The 16,400-nt window shown below is 40.2% G+C and overlaps 1 protein-coding gene across 1 annotated transcript in view; it reads left to right on the top strand.

Annotated features, from left to right (window-relative positions):
• Positions 1-16,400, top strand: part of LOC124607153 (probable serine hydrolase) — a 45,509-nt gene that overhangs the window by 27,228 nt on the left and 1,881 nt on the right. Inside the window, exon 2 of the mRNA XM_047139364.1 lies at positions 3,479-3,628. Within this exon, the coding sequence (XP_046995320.1) occupies positions 3,479-3,628 (150 nt within the window). The remainder of the gene's footprint in view (positions 1-3,478; positions 3,629-16,400) is intronic.

Consider the following 16,400-nt stretch of genomic DNA (forward strand, 5'->3'; position numbering starts at 1 on the left):
GTATGCGCCCGTAAAGAGACAGGAGGGGCCGAAGGGTCGACCTCCATTGCGTCGGGGTATCCGACGCGCGAAGACGCCATGTGGTCCGGAGCGGGCAAGAGTTCCATGGCGGAGGACAGCTGGTCACGGGAAGCGATCAGCGGCGCGTGACCCAGGGAGGCGCTTGGCGGCTGCAGCGAGGTGTCCACCACGGCCGGCGCCGGCGGGAGAACAGGTGGAGGTGGCGGCGGCGCGTCGCCATGGGGCAAAATGGAAGGCATCGTCGGTAACACCTGGGGATGAGGCGAGCCAGTAGATGGGTCCCCAGGGTGCTGACCGGACGGCACCGTCGCTGCAAGCAGACGGGGAGTGGCAGAACCCGTGCGACGACAGAGGCGCAGCTGATTGAGATGCCGACGCACCTCACCAGAGGCCCCCAAAACCAAATACATCGCGCGGCCGAGACAGCGAAGAATGCGCCCTGCGAGCCAACACCATGAACCTCGATAGTTGCGATAGAATACAACGTCACCTGGAGCAAAAGCAGAAGTCTGCCGCTGCACAGGAACCTGATGCGGCGGGTGCAGCAAAGACATCAAGGTGCGATGAGGACGACCGTGGAGCAACTCAGCCGGCGAGCGACCATCTCGGGGCTGAGAGCGATACGATGACAAAAAGAGCAACAACGCGTCCTCCCAAGAATGCGACTCTTTCAACTTCAACATCTGTGACTTGAAAGTCCGGACCAATCGTTCAGCGGCACCGTTTGACTGAGGCGAAAACGGCGCGGATGTCAGATGTTGAATACCATTGGCCCGGCAGAATGACTGAAATTCTGCGGACATGAATTGTGGGCCATTGTCGGAAACAATAGTCTGCGGAAGACCTTCAATGCAAAAGATAGCAGACAACGCTTGGATGGTGGCAGATGACATCGTGGAAGACATCCGGACAACAAAAGGAAAATTACTGAAGGCATCTACCACAACCAACCATCTAGCATTCCAGAAGGGACCAGCAAAATCGATGTGCAAGCGTTGCCAATGGGAAGTGGCTTTTGGCCATGCAAAGACTTTCCGCGGCGGTGCGGATTGTTGTTCGGCACACGCCATGCAAGAAGAACACATATTCGTAATCACAGCATCGATTCCGAACCAAGTACAGTGCCGACGAGCAAGTTGTTTCGTTCGCACTATACCCCAATGTCCTTGGTGAAGAAGCCGTAAGACAGAGGACTGTAACGAACGTGGGACCACGACTCTGGACTGATCATTATCAGAACGCAACAACAAAACACCACGTCGTACAAAAAGTCTCTCCTTTTTGCAACTACATTAACTGTTTCCTTGAAATAGGCATCTAAAGCAGACAAAATTTCTTCGTAGGACCAAGTTGCTACGGCGCGTCGGGGAAATAATTTCACTATCACACGGTACGTTTGCACGCCGACACAAGACAATAAGTGAGGCTGCCGCTCGTTACCTTGAATTCTGTAGGCGGCGAGATGAAATCCAAACTGGCGTGACCACTCTGTCCATGTTTCCTTAGATGGTTCACATTGCCGGAACGTGGGTGCAACAGCATGTTGTGGCTGCGGTAGCGGTGAAGCGGCGGCGGCCGCATCGTTTTGCAGTTCACGTTGACCCTGGACGAGCTGTCCAAGGGCATCCAATAACGCCTGCGTCTGCTGATTCTGCAAGCGATGAAATTCAGACAGTACATCTGGCGAAGCCATGACACAATTAAATTAGAGCAATACGAACACGAAATCCTCTTTTCAGCCTCGTCGCCAAAAAATGTTGTGTCTAGACAAGACAGCCTAGACACAATGAGAGGAAGCCGAAAGGCACGCGCTAAGCTAAAGCAGGATGGCGTGAGGTCTGAAACAGGATACATAATGAATGCTATAAAGAAAAGTACGTAGCTTCTGGAATACTTAACTTTAATCCATCCTTTTGGTACATCTGGAGATTGTGGCGATACAAGTGAGACTCTTTAGATACATGCAATGTTACTAATGGCGCCTTGCTAGGTCGTAGCCATTGACTTAGCTGAAGGCTATTCTAACTATCTGCTCTGCAAATGAGCGAGGCTTCGTCAGTGTAGTCACTAGCTAAGTCGTCCGTACAACTGGGGCGAGTGCTAGTCCGTATCTCGAGACCTGCCTTGTGGTGGCGCTCGGTCTGCGATCACACAGTGGCGACACGCGGGTCCGACATGTACTAATGGACCGCGGCCGATTTAAAGCTACCACCTAGCAAGTGTGGTGTCTGGCGGTGACACCACATAAATGTAGATGTAGATGTAGCTGTAGCTCTAGCTCCTCTCTGCCATTCTTTCATCTTCTTGTCGACTTATCTTACTGTGCTGATTCCATACAACTGAATGTGGTCTACTGTTGATAAATGCCTTGTTGGCTGAAAGCTCATTTTGTGACAGTATTTTTGTTATGCCTATCTGCAACTCAGCATATCTGTTATATGGTGAGTAGCAACTACCCTATTCATAATATTGTTACAGTCCATCCTTGATTTTCCATTTTTTTTTTTTTTATATGTTTGGTTGATTTTTTAATGATGTTGTACTAGTTTAACATGTCACTACATTAAATGGAAATAACAATTATATTCAATAACAATAATAATAATAATAACAACCGCCACTTGTTACATTACACCCCATGTTTCACAAACAAATAAGAGAAATTGTCTGCTTCACAGTTTACACTGCATGTGAAATGTTTAATGCTGCAGTTAGCAGAGGCTTACAGTGCTCATTCTCTTTATATGTTACAGATAAAAGAAATTGTTAAAAATTGATGGAATGAGATTGCACATATCCTCAAATCACTTTGTGTAATTTGAATGATATGCTGAGACCTTATCCTAAATTAGAAACCTTTTTGATTTCCAACTTTTGATTCAAACTGTCACTTATTAGCCTAACTAAATGAGCATTATTTTTTAAGTGATACCACTTTGAAAGCAATAAAAAAATTACTACCATATGACAGTGTAAATAAAGGTATTTGTCTCTCTTAAGCATAATTCCTTAATTTGATGTTGTTCATTTTTCTTTGTCACCCGTCTCAAACACCTGTTGAAGCTCATTTCTTCTATTCAGCTACAAGCATATGCTTACTGCTACATTTTGTTTACATCACCAAATCCTTACCCATGATGAGAATCATTTGCTTGACCTCTTTGACAATAAATTTAAATATTCTCACTGTTGACTGCTCTTCCTTCCACAAACTCAGTATTTTAGTAATAATTAAATTTAAGTAAAAAAGTTGATGGTTGCAACAAAATCATATAAAAATTACTTCCGTATTGATTTTTCCATGCATAACCTATAAACTATAGGGGTGAACCCAGCTATTGATGGAAATACCAAAACCATCATTCCAGATACTGATTATTTCAACTGGTTTGATTGTTAATATTTTCCTTACATAAGTCAGTGATGACAACATGATATTTGTTTGAACTCCTTCCAGGCATGAATGCATTAAGGACCATTGCTGGTGTACAGAGGAAGATTCCACATGTTTTAGCATGTTGTGGGTGCAACAAATTTTTCAGTACAGAAACTGCAAGAAAAGAACCAGAGGAGATAAAAATACCAGTACCGTGGGGGCATATTGCAGGTACGTACACGTTTGCACGTGATCTCTCATGCATTAGTTGTGTTATGTAATTTTGCATTAGTTGTGTTATGTAATTTTCTACACACACACACACACACACACACACACACACACACACACACACACAGAGAGAGAGAGAGAGAGAGAGAGAGAGAGAGAGAGAGAGAGAGAGAGAGAGAGAGAGAGAGATATTAATCTCATTTACATTGTGTGATACAAATTACAAGCATGAATACACAACCATGTAATAAGTTTCAAAGCAGAACTGTTGGTACAACTGGCTTGCATATATCAATGTAGCCTTGGTCTTTAATTTATATAGCATTTACTGCTATAGAGCCCCCTTGGGTTAAAATGTGGCAGGTGATGGAGAATGCGAACTGTACTTGTTTGTAGGAAACGAACAGTCAGAAACATGTAGCAGGGGTGAAATGCAATGAAGAAAGGGAAGCATAGTCCCTTTCCCTACACTATCATAAAAATGTGGTATGATTCCAGACAAACATAATCATAGATGGGAAATACTCCTTGACATGTCCAAGAATTTGTGTGAGTATGGATTAATTGGAGTCAAGACTCAAGGAGGTGGTTTTGAATTTTGAGGAGAATTACTCACAACAGTGGCCAGTATATTGCTCACATCAAACATGGTTTTAAACTCAATCTCTAACATATACAAATAGACTATAGGAAGTACAACCATCTTAACTGTTGTTGTCTACATCATTCACCAGTATTTGTGTTGATTTTCAGTTCGGTTAATAAATTACAGCTTTTTGTCAAGTTGGGGTGGTGTGTGTTTCCACAATGGTAAATTAAGGATTAAAATAAATTTATTGTAATAATTGATTAACTAAGCCTAGTATCTGACTATGTAATGAAACCTGAAACTGATAGCAGTGAGATTTTTTGGAGAAAATTTGAGTGTGCGAGTATATCAAATGAATAGGCAAATGGATAATGGAAATGGTGTATTTGCCACAGTAGACAAGAAATTCAGACCCACCGAGATAGAAACTGAAGCTGCACTTGAGATTGTCTGAGCAAGACTCATTGTCAAGGGTGGGCATAAATGGTAATTGGATCCTTCTATTGCCCACTAGATGTGTATCCTGGTGTAACCAGAACTTTAGAGAAAACTTCAGCTCACTTATACACAAGTCCCCAATCATAATGCAATCAGTGTTGGAGACTTTAATCATGCAACAATTAATTCTACATCTACATCATACTCCACAAGCTACCTAATGATGTGTGGTGGAGGGTTCTTTCGGTACCACTATCTGATCCCTCCAATCCTGTTCCACTCATGAATAGTGTGTGGGAAGAATGATTGTCATTAGGCCTCTGTATTGGCTCTAATTTATCGAATTTTCTCCTCACGGTTGATATGTGAGATTTATGTGGGGGAAAGTAATATGTTGTCTGAGTCCTCCTGAAAAATGCTGTCTCGAGTTTCCAATAGTAAATCCCTCCATGATGCACAATGTCTCTCTTGTAACATCTGCCAGTAGAGTAACAAGTGCCTTATGAGCCACTTCTTTTGTGGATGAGTTACATTTCTGTAAGATTCTTCCAATGAGTCTTGAGTCTTGTGTCTGCTTTTCCCACTATCTGTTTTATATGGGCATTCCACTTAAGGTCACTCTGGATAGTTACGCCTAGATATCTTATGCAGACACTGTCTCCAGCTGTTTGTCATCAATAGTGTAGCTGTACAGTAGTGGATTTCTTTTCCTATGTATGTCCAGTATGTTACATTTATTTATGTTCAGGGTCAACTGCCAGTGTCTGCACTATTCATCAATTCCCTGCAGGTCATTCTGCAAATTCTTACTATCTTCTGGTGTTGCTACTTTGGTATAAACAACTGCATCATCTGTGAATAGCCTTAAAGAGCAACCAAAGCTTTCTACTAGATCATTTATATATACAGGGTGATTCAAAAAGAATACCACAACTTTAGGAATTTAAAACTCTGCAATGACAAAAGGCAGAGCTAAGCACTATCTGTCGGCGAATTAAGGGAGCTATAAAGTTTCATTTAGTTGTACATTTGTTCGCTTGAGGCGCTGTTGACTAGGCGTCAGCATCAGTTGATGCTAAGATGGCGACCGCTCAACAGAAAGCTTTTTGTGTTATTGAGTACGGCAGAAGTGAATCGACGACAGTTGTTCAGCGTGCATTTCGAACGAAGTATGGTGTTAAACCTCCTGATAGGTGGTGTATTAAACGTTGGTATAAACAGTTTACAGAGAATGGGTGTTTGTGCAAAGGGAAAAGTTCTGGACGGCCGAGAACGAGTGATGAAAATGTAGCACGCATCCAGCAAGCATTTGTTCGCAGCCCAGGAAAATCGACTCGCAGAGAGCTGCAAATTCCACAATCAACTGTATGGAGAGTCCTACGAAAAAGGTTAGTTATGAAACCTGAACGTCAACTACCCGAGGCGATGGATCGGCCGCCAGGCAGCCCGTGACAGAGCACTTCATCACTGGCCTCCAAGAAGCCCTGATCTTACCCCCTGCGATTTTTTCTTATGGGGGTATGTTAAGGATATGGTGTTTCGGCCACCTCTTCCAGCCACCATTGATGATTTGAAACGAGAAATAACAGCAGCTATCCAAACTGTTACGCCTGATATGCTACAGAAAGTGTGGATCGAGTTGGAGTATCGGGTTGATATTGCTCGAGTGTCTGGAGGGGGCCATATGAACATCTCTGAACTTGTTTTTGAGTGAAAAAAAACCTTTTTAAATACTCTTTGTAATGATGTATAACAGAAGGTTATATTATGTTTCTTTCATTAAATACACATTTTTAAAGTTGTGGTATTCTTTTTGAATCACTCTGTATATTGAACAGCAACAGGAACGCTTCCCTGGGGTACTCCAGATATTACCTTTATATCTGTTGATTTAGTTCCATTAAGAGCGATGTGTTGAGTTCTGTCTGCAAGAAAGTCTTTAATCCAATTACAGGTCTGCTCCAATACTCTGTAAGCTCGTATTTTTTTCATTAAACGGCAATGCGGGACGGTGTCCAATGCCTTACTGAAATCAAGGAACACAGCATCCACTACGCTGTGGATCTTATGGAGGAACAGAGCGAGCCGAGTTTCGCAGGATCTCTGTTTGCAGAATCCATGCTGATTTTTATAGAGGAGCTGTTCATCTTCCCAGAAAGTCATAATTCTTGAGCATAAAACATGGTCCATAATTCTGCAACAGATTGATGTCACCATAGGTCTATAATTGTGTGGATCTGTCTTATAGTCTTTTCTTAAAAACGGGAATGACCTGTGCTTTTTTCCAGTCGTTAGGTACCTTTCATTGCTCAAGCGATCTACGATAAATTACTACTAGAATGGGAGCAAGTTCTTTCACATAATCTTTATAGAATCTTATAGGTGCTCATCTCATCCTGAAGCCTTTCCACTACTAAGCAATTGTAGCTGCTTTTCAATTCCGTGATTGGTTATCTCAATATCTGCCATTTTGACATTCGCATGACGATTGAAAGGAGGGACAGCGTTACGACCTTCCGCAGTGAAAGAACTTTGGAAGATGGAATTCAGTATTTCGGCCTTCTCTCTGTTTTCTTCTGTTTCAGTGCTGGTGTGGTCGCTGAGAGAATGAATAGATGATTTTGACACACTTACTGATTTTACATATGACCAAAATTTCTTAGTGTTTTTACTCAGGTCAGTTGACAACGTCTTACTTTCAAAATCATTGAACGCTTCTGTCATTGCTCTCCTTACACTCATTTTCGTTTCGTTCAGCTTTTGTTTGTCAGTGGGGTTTTTACTTCTCCTGAACCTGAGATGAAGTGCTCTTTGTTTACGAAGCACTTTTCTAACACGGCTATTAAACCATCGTGGATCTTTCCCATCCCTTAAAACCTTATCGAAACATACTTGTCTAGGGCATATTGAACGATGCCTTTGAATTTTTTCCATTTGTTCTCCACATCTTCATCCTCATCACTGAATATTTGATGCTGACTGCTGAGATATTCTGAAATTTGTATCCTGTCACCCTTGCTGAGCAAATATATCTTCCTATCTTTCTTAACATTCCTTCTAGGATCGGTCGTCATAGATGCTGTCACAGCCTTATGTTCACTGATACCTTCCTCTATGTTAAATGATTCAAAAGTTCAGATTTGTTTGTTGCCAGGAGGTCAAAGATGTTATCCTCACAAGTTGGTCCTCTAACTAACTGCTCAAGATAATTTTTGGACAAGACATCCTGAACAATGCCACAAAGTTCCCTGTCTCTGGCACCAGTTTTTGTGGTATAATGCTCCCAATCTATACCCGGCAAGATGAAGTCATCCCCTATTACAATGGCGTGATCAGGAAAATTACTAATGCCTGAAGTGCTGCCATCACTGGTGACTAACCTATCCTTACAATAAACATTCCAGTTGGAACTTAGGATTTCATTGTCTTTGATGTCTGGCTTCAACCAGCTTTCAGTTACCAATACTATCTGTGCATTATAACCTTCAATAAGCGATACTAATTCTGGGACCTTTCCTTGGATGCTCTTGCAGTTTAATAAACTCATATTAAACTTTTCTCTCTCTTATCTGCAAGGACCAAGATTCTCTTAGGTCGCTGTGGCTGGTCTAACAGGCAAATTGTGTTTGCTCCCAAGGGAGGGGACCTCTATTGTAAAAATGCCCCATGTGCATGTCACATGTACTCCGCTACCCTAGTAGCCACTTCCTGCGTGTAGTGCACGCCTGACCTATTAAGGGGAACCCTACAATTCTGCACCCAATAGTGGAGGTCGAGAAATTTGCATCCGATAGTGTTGCAGAGCTGCCTGAGCCTCTGGTTTAGACCTTCCACTCTGCTCCAAACCAGAGGACCGCGATTAACCCTGCGTATGATGCTACAAAATAGTCAGCTTAACCTGCACTCTGAGTGTGTTGCTAGTTGCATTCACCAAATCAGCCAGCCACCGAAAGGAGCTGAGGATGGCCTCAGAACCCAAGTGGCAGGCGTCATTAGTGCCGACATGTGCCACTACACGCAGCCGGTTGCACCCAGTTTTCTCATTAACCACCGGCAGGGCCTCCTCCACATCACGGATGAGACCTCCTGGCAAACAAACCAAATGCACACTGGAATTCTTCTTCACCTTGCCTGCTATCTCCCTGAGGGGCTCCATAACTTGCCTAACATTGGAGCTTCCGATGACTAGCATACCCACCCTATGTACTTGTCTGGTCTGGGCAGGAAAATCGATCACTGGCCCAAAAGGAGAAGCATCCCGTGCTGGCTCAAAGTTATCAACACTGGGAAGCACTTCATATCTGTTGCAAAGACATAGGGATCCATCCGTACGGCCTGCTCCCTCTTTCGCCTTCCGCCTAGTGACATGCGGACTGACCACTGTCTGCCACCCACTCTGGAGAGAGGATGCACTGGTCAGATATTGCATATCGGAAGCCACAGTGATGTCCAAGCCACCAGGGGATCCCAGTGACACCAAAGGTGTCACAGGTCTCGCCCATGGCTCCCCGACGTCACTGCAACTTTGAGTATTAGCTAGAAGCATGTGGACGGTAGCCAACGCAGCTTTCAGCTGTTTATGGACAGCAGGCAACTCTCCTTGTGTCCACTCACATAAGCAGAATCCCTAGCCATATAATACTGTGTATAAAATAGATATAAAGTCTCAAAAGGTGTTACTGAGTTTGAAAATATACCAAAGGAGAATAAAGAAACACTAAAAGTTTGTGTGCAGCTTTCTCACTGAACTCAGAGCGCAAGCTATTAAACAGAAATAAATTTCTCTACACGCGGAAAATTTACACTAGGAAGTTGCCCTATATGATGACATTCACAAGACTCGCGCAAAAACGAACACTACAGTTAGTTTTCTAATCACGGTAAAATACACATGTACAGTTCACTTTTTTGCAGAAGCACATGAACAAAAAACAATGACTAAATTAATTTACAGTTTATCACACAAGTGCTGCTGCTGCTCTGATGCGGGTCCTCTTGACTCGGTGGGTGCCACTATACTGAGTAGTTCCTTTAGAATGGAAAACCCAGGAGAATTGTCCAAATTTAATCCTGACACCACTGAAAATATGAATGAAATAAGTATTAGTGTCAATGACGTTGAGAAACAGCTGAAATCGTTAAAATTGAACAAAGCTGTGGGGCCCAATGAAATCCTTGTCAGATTCTGTACTGAATTTCCTGCTGAGTCAGACCCCTCTTCTGAATATAATCTATCACAGATCCCTCGAACAACAAACCATGCCCAATTCTTGGAAAAAAGCACAGGTCACACCCATCTACAAGAAGGAAAGCAGAAGTGATCCACAGAACTACCGTCCAATAGCTTTGACAAAGATTTGTTGTAGAATCTTGGAACATATTCTGAGGTCAAACATAATGAGGTATCTTGAACAGAATGACCTCCTCAATGCCAACCAGCATGGATTCTGAAAACATCTATCATGTGAAACCCAAGTTGCACTTTTCTTGCATGACATACTGAAAGCTTTCAATCAAAGCAGTCAGGTAGATGCAGTATTTCTATATTTCTGAAAAGTGTTTCACCCAGTACCACATCTATGCTTACTCCAAAAGTAGGATCATATGGGATATCAAGTGAAATTTGTGACTGGATTGAAGACTTTTTGGTAGGGAGGATACAGCGTGTTATCTTAGATGGAGAGTCATCAGATTGAGAAGTAACTAAACGTGTGCCCCAGGGAAGTATGTTGGGGCCATTGGTGTCCATGTTGTATACTAATGACCTTGTAGACAATATTAATGGTAAAATCAGGCTTTTTGTAAATTATGTACTTATCTATGATGAAGTACTATCTCAAAGAAGCTGCATAAATATTCAGTCAGATCTTGATAAGATGTTAAAGTGGCGCAGTGATTGGCAACTTGCTTTAAATGTTCAGAAGTGTAAAATTGTGCACTTCACAAAATGAAGAAACATAGTATCCTATGACTATAATATCATTAAGTCACTGTTGCAATCAGCCAGCTCATACAAATACCTGGGTACAACACTTTGTAAGGATGTGAAATGGAATGGTCTTATAGGCTCAGTCACGTGTAAAACAGGTGGTGTACATTAGTTTATTGATAGAATACTGAGGAAGTGCAATCAGTGTACGAAGGGGTTGCTTACAAATTACCTGTGCGTTCGGTTCTAGGATATTGCTCATGCGTATGAGACTCGTACCAAGTAAGACTAACAGAGGATATTGAATGTATACAGAGAAGGATAGTATGAATGGTCACAGGTTTGTTTGATCTATGGGAGAGTGTCACAGATATACTGAAGAAACTGGACTGGAAGATTCTTCAAGACAGATGTAAACTATCTCGAGAAAGTCTATTAACAAAGTTCCAAGAACCAGCTTTAAATGATGACTCTAGGAATACACTACAACCCATTATGTATTGCTCACGAAGGGGTCATGAGGATAAGATTAAAATAATTACTGCATGCACAGAGGTGTTCAGTCATTCTTTCTGTGCTTCATATGTGAATGGAATGAGAAGAAAACCTAATAACTGATATCATGGAACATACCCTCTGCCAGGCACTTCACAGTGGTTTGCAGAGTATAGATGTAGATGTAGAAATAATGCAACAGCTTTATGACACACCGACAATAAGTGATATCTCACAAGTTAACTTAGGAACATGTACTGATGTGTAGCTAGTCTCACATATCACCATCAGTAGCAGTTGTAGGAAATAACAGTGTGAGCTGCAAAGGACAGGGGAGGGGAGAAATTACGAATGTATAGTAGTAGTCTGTATGGAGCATAGAGTATGTATGGTAAGCACTGCACAATAACATGTGTTGTGTAATTTAACACAGTGTTCAGTGAAATGATGATATGATATTTATGCTTATGTTTTAGCCACGCCAACAATGTTTTAAAAGGGAATTTACCTGCAGCCCCCCACCCCCTAACCCTGCCCTCAGTTGCTGCATCACTTTTGTTGACAATGAACAACACTCACATTGCTTTACAGTAAGGACTAGTCACACAGTTTATCACAAAGAGTTAAAGTTCATTTCTGTAAATCATTTCAAACGAGTACATTTATACTGATAGTATGTTAAATTCATCCCTTCCTTTTTTTCTACAAAGGCATGTACATAATCCCTCCTGGACCTTGTATCTCTATTTTGTGTTGTTATCTCAAGATAATTTTTGTCTCCAAGTAAAAAATAATTCCATATGACTGATGTACTATAAAACTGTGGACTATTGATTATGAAGTAGTAGCTTAAATGATGATTTTGTAGCCAGCTAGTATTCACTCAACTGCTCACAGATATTAATAGTTGATTTTAGTTTTGTGTGAAATACTTTGCCCCTAATGTACTGGCTGTTGATCAACTGCTGTGAATCTTATTGCTTGTCTGTGAAATTGTCATACATCTCGTACACTTCCTTACAAGTTATCTCATCAGCAGTGAACATTTACAGACTTCCGCTGGTAATAATGGAAAAGATTGTCATGTAACTGATATTGTTGTCTAGAAGCATTTGACATGAAAATATGTTTTAGGGATGATTGTGAGTGAAGTAAGGAAAACTACTTCTAGTTCCAGACTTAAATACTGTTGTCTCTTTGCTTGTGATTATTTCTTAAAGAACATATCCCTCTTCGCAGTAACAGATCTCCATATAAATGTTCTGTGCTTCAGTCTGTAATTTTTGAAAATGTAGTAGATGTTCTACACTGGATTCTTCATGCTAGAGATAATGTTACATTAGTACACGCAGTTGTAAACAAGTCCTCTTATTCCTGATGCTAGTGAGCAAAATAAATTCCTTGACTCTATCTGAATGTGTGTACTCCCTATCAAGGTTTAAATGGCAGTTTTGCTGTCTCTTTGGTAGAGAAATCAGTCTCCTATTGAACTTTTTTTTTTTTTTTTTACTTGTGCCCGAAGTCCTGCAATATTTTAGAAGTTGCAACAGTTTTTGGCCAAACAGTTGTTCAGTGCATTTATTTGGAATTGCGATTTTGTCCTGTTATGTCATTCTCCCTCCCCCCATGAACCATGGACCTTGCTACCCATAAAATGTTGTATTCTGTGTCAAGAATCAACTAAAGACCCACATGAAACTGACGAGCTACTAATGGAAAGCTGTTGTCTACAGGCTCATGCTCAGGGAAGCAGTGAGTGAGATGGTGCAACACTAATGAGAAGGATGGTTCAGATCCTCATCTAGCTATCAACGTTTAGGTTATCTTAACTGGTTTTAGTAAATTCCAGGATATTTCCTTTGGAAAAGATCGAACATGACCCCTCCTCTTCCTCAGAATGGCACTTGTTGTTTGCCCTCTATGTACCTATGAGATGTTTCTCCCTTCATTCTAACTTGAGAAAACATTCCAAATACAGTAAAACTTCATAGAATACTGCAGTCAAGTAATTAAAAAATTTCCAGTTCTGATAAAAAAAATAGTTGCTGAACTGAAATCACTCTCCGTTTGTTAACATTATACCTATTTTAAACTTAAGATATTTATTGATAGTCTCCATAGTACAAGGAGAAATAAAATTAACAAAATGAAATGTTTACATTAATTGTTACCTTCACTTCCATTTTTGCATGCTGTCTAAGCTGTCTGTATGCGGTACCACTATTTTTCATCACCATCACCACTGGGATGATAGTTTCACCTAAGCCGGTGTAAGAAGAGACAAAGTATTTCTGTGTAAAAGCAGCAATGAAATTTATAATCTAGGTTGTCAAAAATATTTGGTTGTTTCTTCCGAATTTGTTGCAGTTTCTGTGGTTGTGGTTCCGATGGACCCTGAGAATACAGCTGCTTTTTTTCTGACTACATAGCATGTTTCATGTCTCTATTAATGTGAGGATGTGACAATATTCCTTTGTCTCTTGCTTTGAAACCTGTCATCTGTTCACTGCTCTCTCACTGGCTGCATAGAACCTGCAGCTGACACACCCTCTTTTGTTTCCATCATACTTCACAGCTGCATTGCTGCATGAAACACATATGTACAGCAATGGCTGCTATCTAGACTTCTCTCATCTCCTGCAGAAATGTATACAATAGTTAAGTATTTGTCCAATTTTAAAGTCAATTCTGTTAAAGCTACAAATAGATTCAGACAAACTGTAGTTTAAAGACAAAAAATAAATCTGCACATGACTTGAATTACACAAGTTTAATCTGTAAACGTAATATGACCCCTATATACACCTATTACAGACTGTAAAAATGTTCACCTCAGCAGCAGTAGTTTAATCTGCAAATATGACACCCCTGTATTTTTCAAATGAGGAATTCATATATGTAGTTTAGGAAAAAAATAGCTACTGTGGGGTTGGTGGGAGGAACCAACACTGTTCTTCCTTATATACTACTCAGCTGCTTTTATTATCTGTTACTTCAAACAAAGCATTTCATATTTATGCAGACAACTACCAGCTGTCTCTATACTGTCAAAATCAGGATATATTTGACTCAAATGTTACAGTTATGCAGAATTTAGATTTGTGAGTCTGAGTATTTGGGTTTACTCTGTGTTTAATTATGTGGGACACCCTATTAATGACTTCTGCACCATAATATAAAACACCATTCTGATTCCTAGAGAAGGATGCATAGTCTGTATGGAAGTGCAGAATAATCTGACTGGGGGCTGAGTGTGCTGTATTTGGTCATATGTGTAGTTTCAAAGAGCAATATGCTCATGCTACGATGTATGTCTGCTCTTGTTACTTCTTCTGTTAAATATACTTCTGATGTGCCAGGACATTACTTAAATACATAATTTTTCTTTGCACACATAATAGCTATCCTCTTGAGTAAAGCTATAATATCAAGCAAATAGACTAGTAACTCGTAATGTGATATGGTAATTATAGGTTTTTCTCTTAATTCTATAAAATTGTGCTGTATCATTTACCTGAAATGTCAGCATTGTCCTCAGAAACTTCAAATATGTGAATCTTCCCTGAGGAGAAAAAATTTCATGTTCTGATTATACATACCAGTATGGCTAACAAAATCTATAATCGTATATATCTTGTCACTTTTATTAGAAATCTAGTAAATTTGCTGGCCTTAGATAGTAGGATACATTCTTGTCTTCTTGTGCTCTACTAATAGCACATTGTTGTCAACTCCAGTGCACAAAGATAAGAACTCAGGGAATGGAAGACATTTATAACTGAAATTCTTAAAACAGGTTGACTAAAAATTTCATAGGTGGTTGTTACTGATGGCCACAACTATTTGGTTTTGTTCTAAAACTGTGCTTGTTCTCTTGTGTTCTGAAACAGGCATGTTAATGGTGGCATATGAAGTTGTGTGTTTTATTCTGAAAAAGTGTTGAGCGGTTATTAAGCTGTTGACTCATTATTCAGTAAAAACTCTTTTCAGCCATCATATCTGAATGCCTATCTATTTGTACATATTCAGCAGGAAGAAAGAAATAAATAGTACTATGCAAAACTGTTTTAAAGATTTTTCAAGCATGATATATTTTGCATCGAACTACTTCAAACTTCACTCTTTGTTGTTATCGAATTCACTCAGAATTATCAAAGAACTGGATCTATAGTCCAGAGCTAAGCACCATAGTGGCAGATTTTATTAATGCAGCAGGCTAGTAGGACCTGTAAGTATCCATGCGAACAGTTCCGAGACGGACTTTGTACAATGACATTAGTACAACTGGGAAGCTTTATTTCAGACTACTAAAAGAAGTTAAAGGACAACTTATGTCCATCAGTTTATTTTCCAAAAAAAAACTATTTTAAACGTTAAGACTGATTAGAAATAAGAATCAACCATTTAAGCATCAAAGCCCCTGGAAACCGGATATATAATGTTACAGTTGAGAAAGCCAAGTGTTGTCTTTAATGAACTCCATCACTTCATAAATGTGTGTTTTTAGCAGGAGACATTTAGAAACTTATTTTATCATCCTCTTTCAGGTAGTGATTACTTAATCGAGGTTGAGGTCAGGCAATTTGTGCAGCACATAGTAATGAAACAAATTAAGGGAACTATAAATAATTAAAACAATAAAAGAAGAAAAATGCAGTACACATTCCAGATTAATTGACTTGTACGCAGGTATCTGGCATGGCATTCTGTTGGATATTTCTCTGTTGTGTAAAATTTCGAACTACAGCAGAATAATTCAGTGACGTGGTGTCAATGTTGCACTCCCTCCAAAAGTCACTGTTGCATACTATAAGTTTCACACATTGGCTAGAAGGTAGTAGTAATGTTCCTCTGTTGTCCATAACAGACATTTTCTTTAGAAGTTTGATTAGAAACTGATTTTACAGACTCATCAGTTTTTAACAATTTATCATTAGCAGCAAAAGTTGATCTCACTGAAGAATGTCAGCCATGTCTTCTTACTACTAAATCATAATTGTAACAAAAAAAAAAAAAAAAAAGTGTGAACATACTGGCTATTAGTACTCAATATTGTGGCACAAGAATCAGTCATTTCTGTCAGTAATAATTTCTGTGCACAATGTTGCTGAGACATAGGAAAGACTATTATCTTTTAACAATATTGCTTATGATCATACAATGTAGGCTTTCACGGCTGGTATTGTCTTCACTTAAAACTTCTGGGCTGATAGACCGTGATCGATGTATAAAACTGTCCCCTGACATTTCGTCTCCAACTGCGGGAGACAAAACGTCAGGGGAGAGTTTTATACATCGACCACGGCCTATCAACCCGGAAT

The sequence above is a fragment of the Schistocerca americana genome, chromosome 3 (assembly GCF_021461395.2).
Source record: "Schistocerca americana isolate TAMUIC-IGC-003095 chromosome 3, iqSchAmer2.1, whole genome shotgun sequence".
NCBI lineage: Eukaryota > Metazoa > Arthropoda > Insecta > Orthoptera > Acrididae > Schistocerca > Schistocerca americana.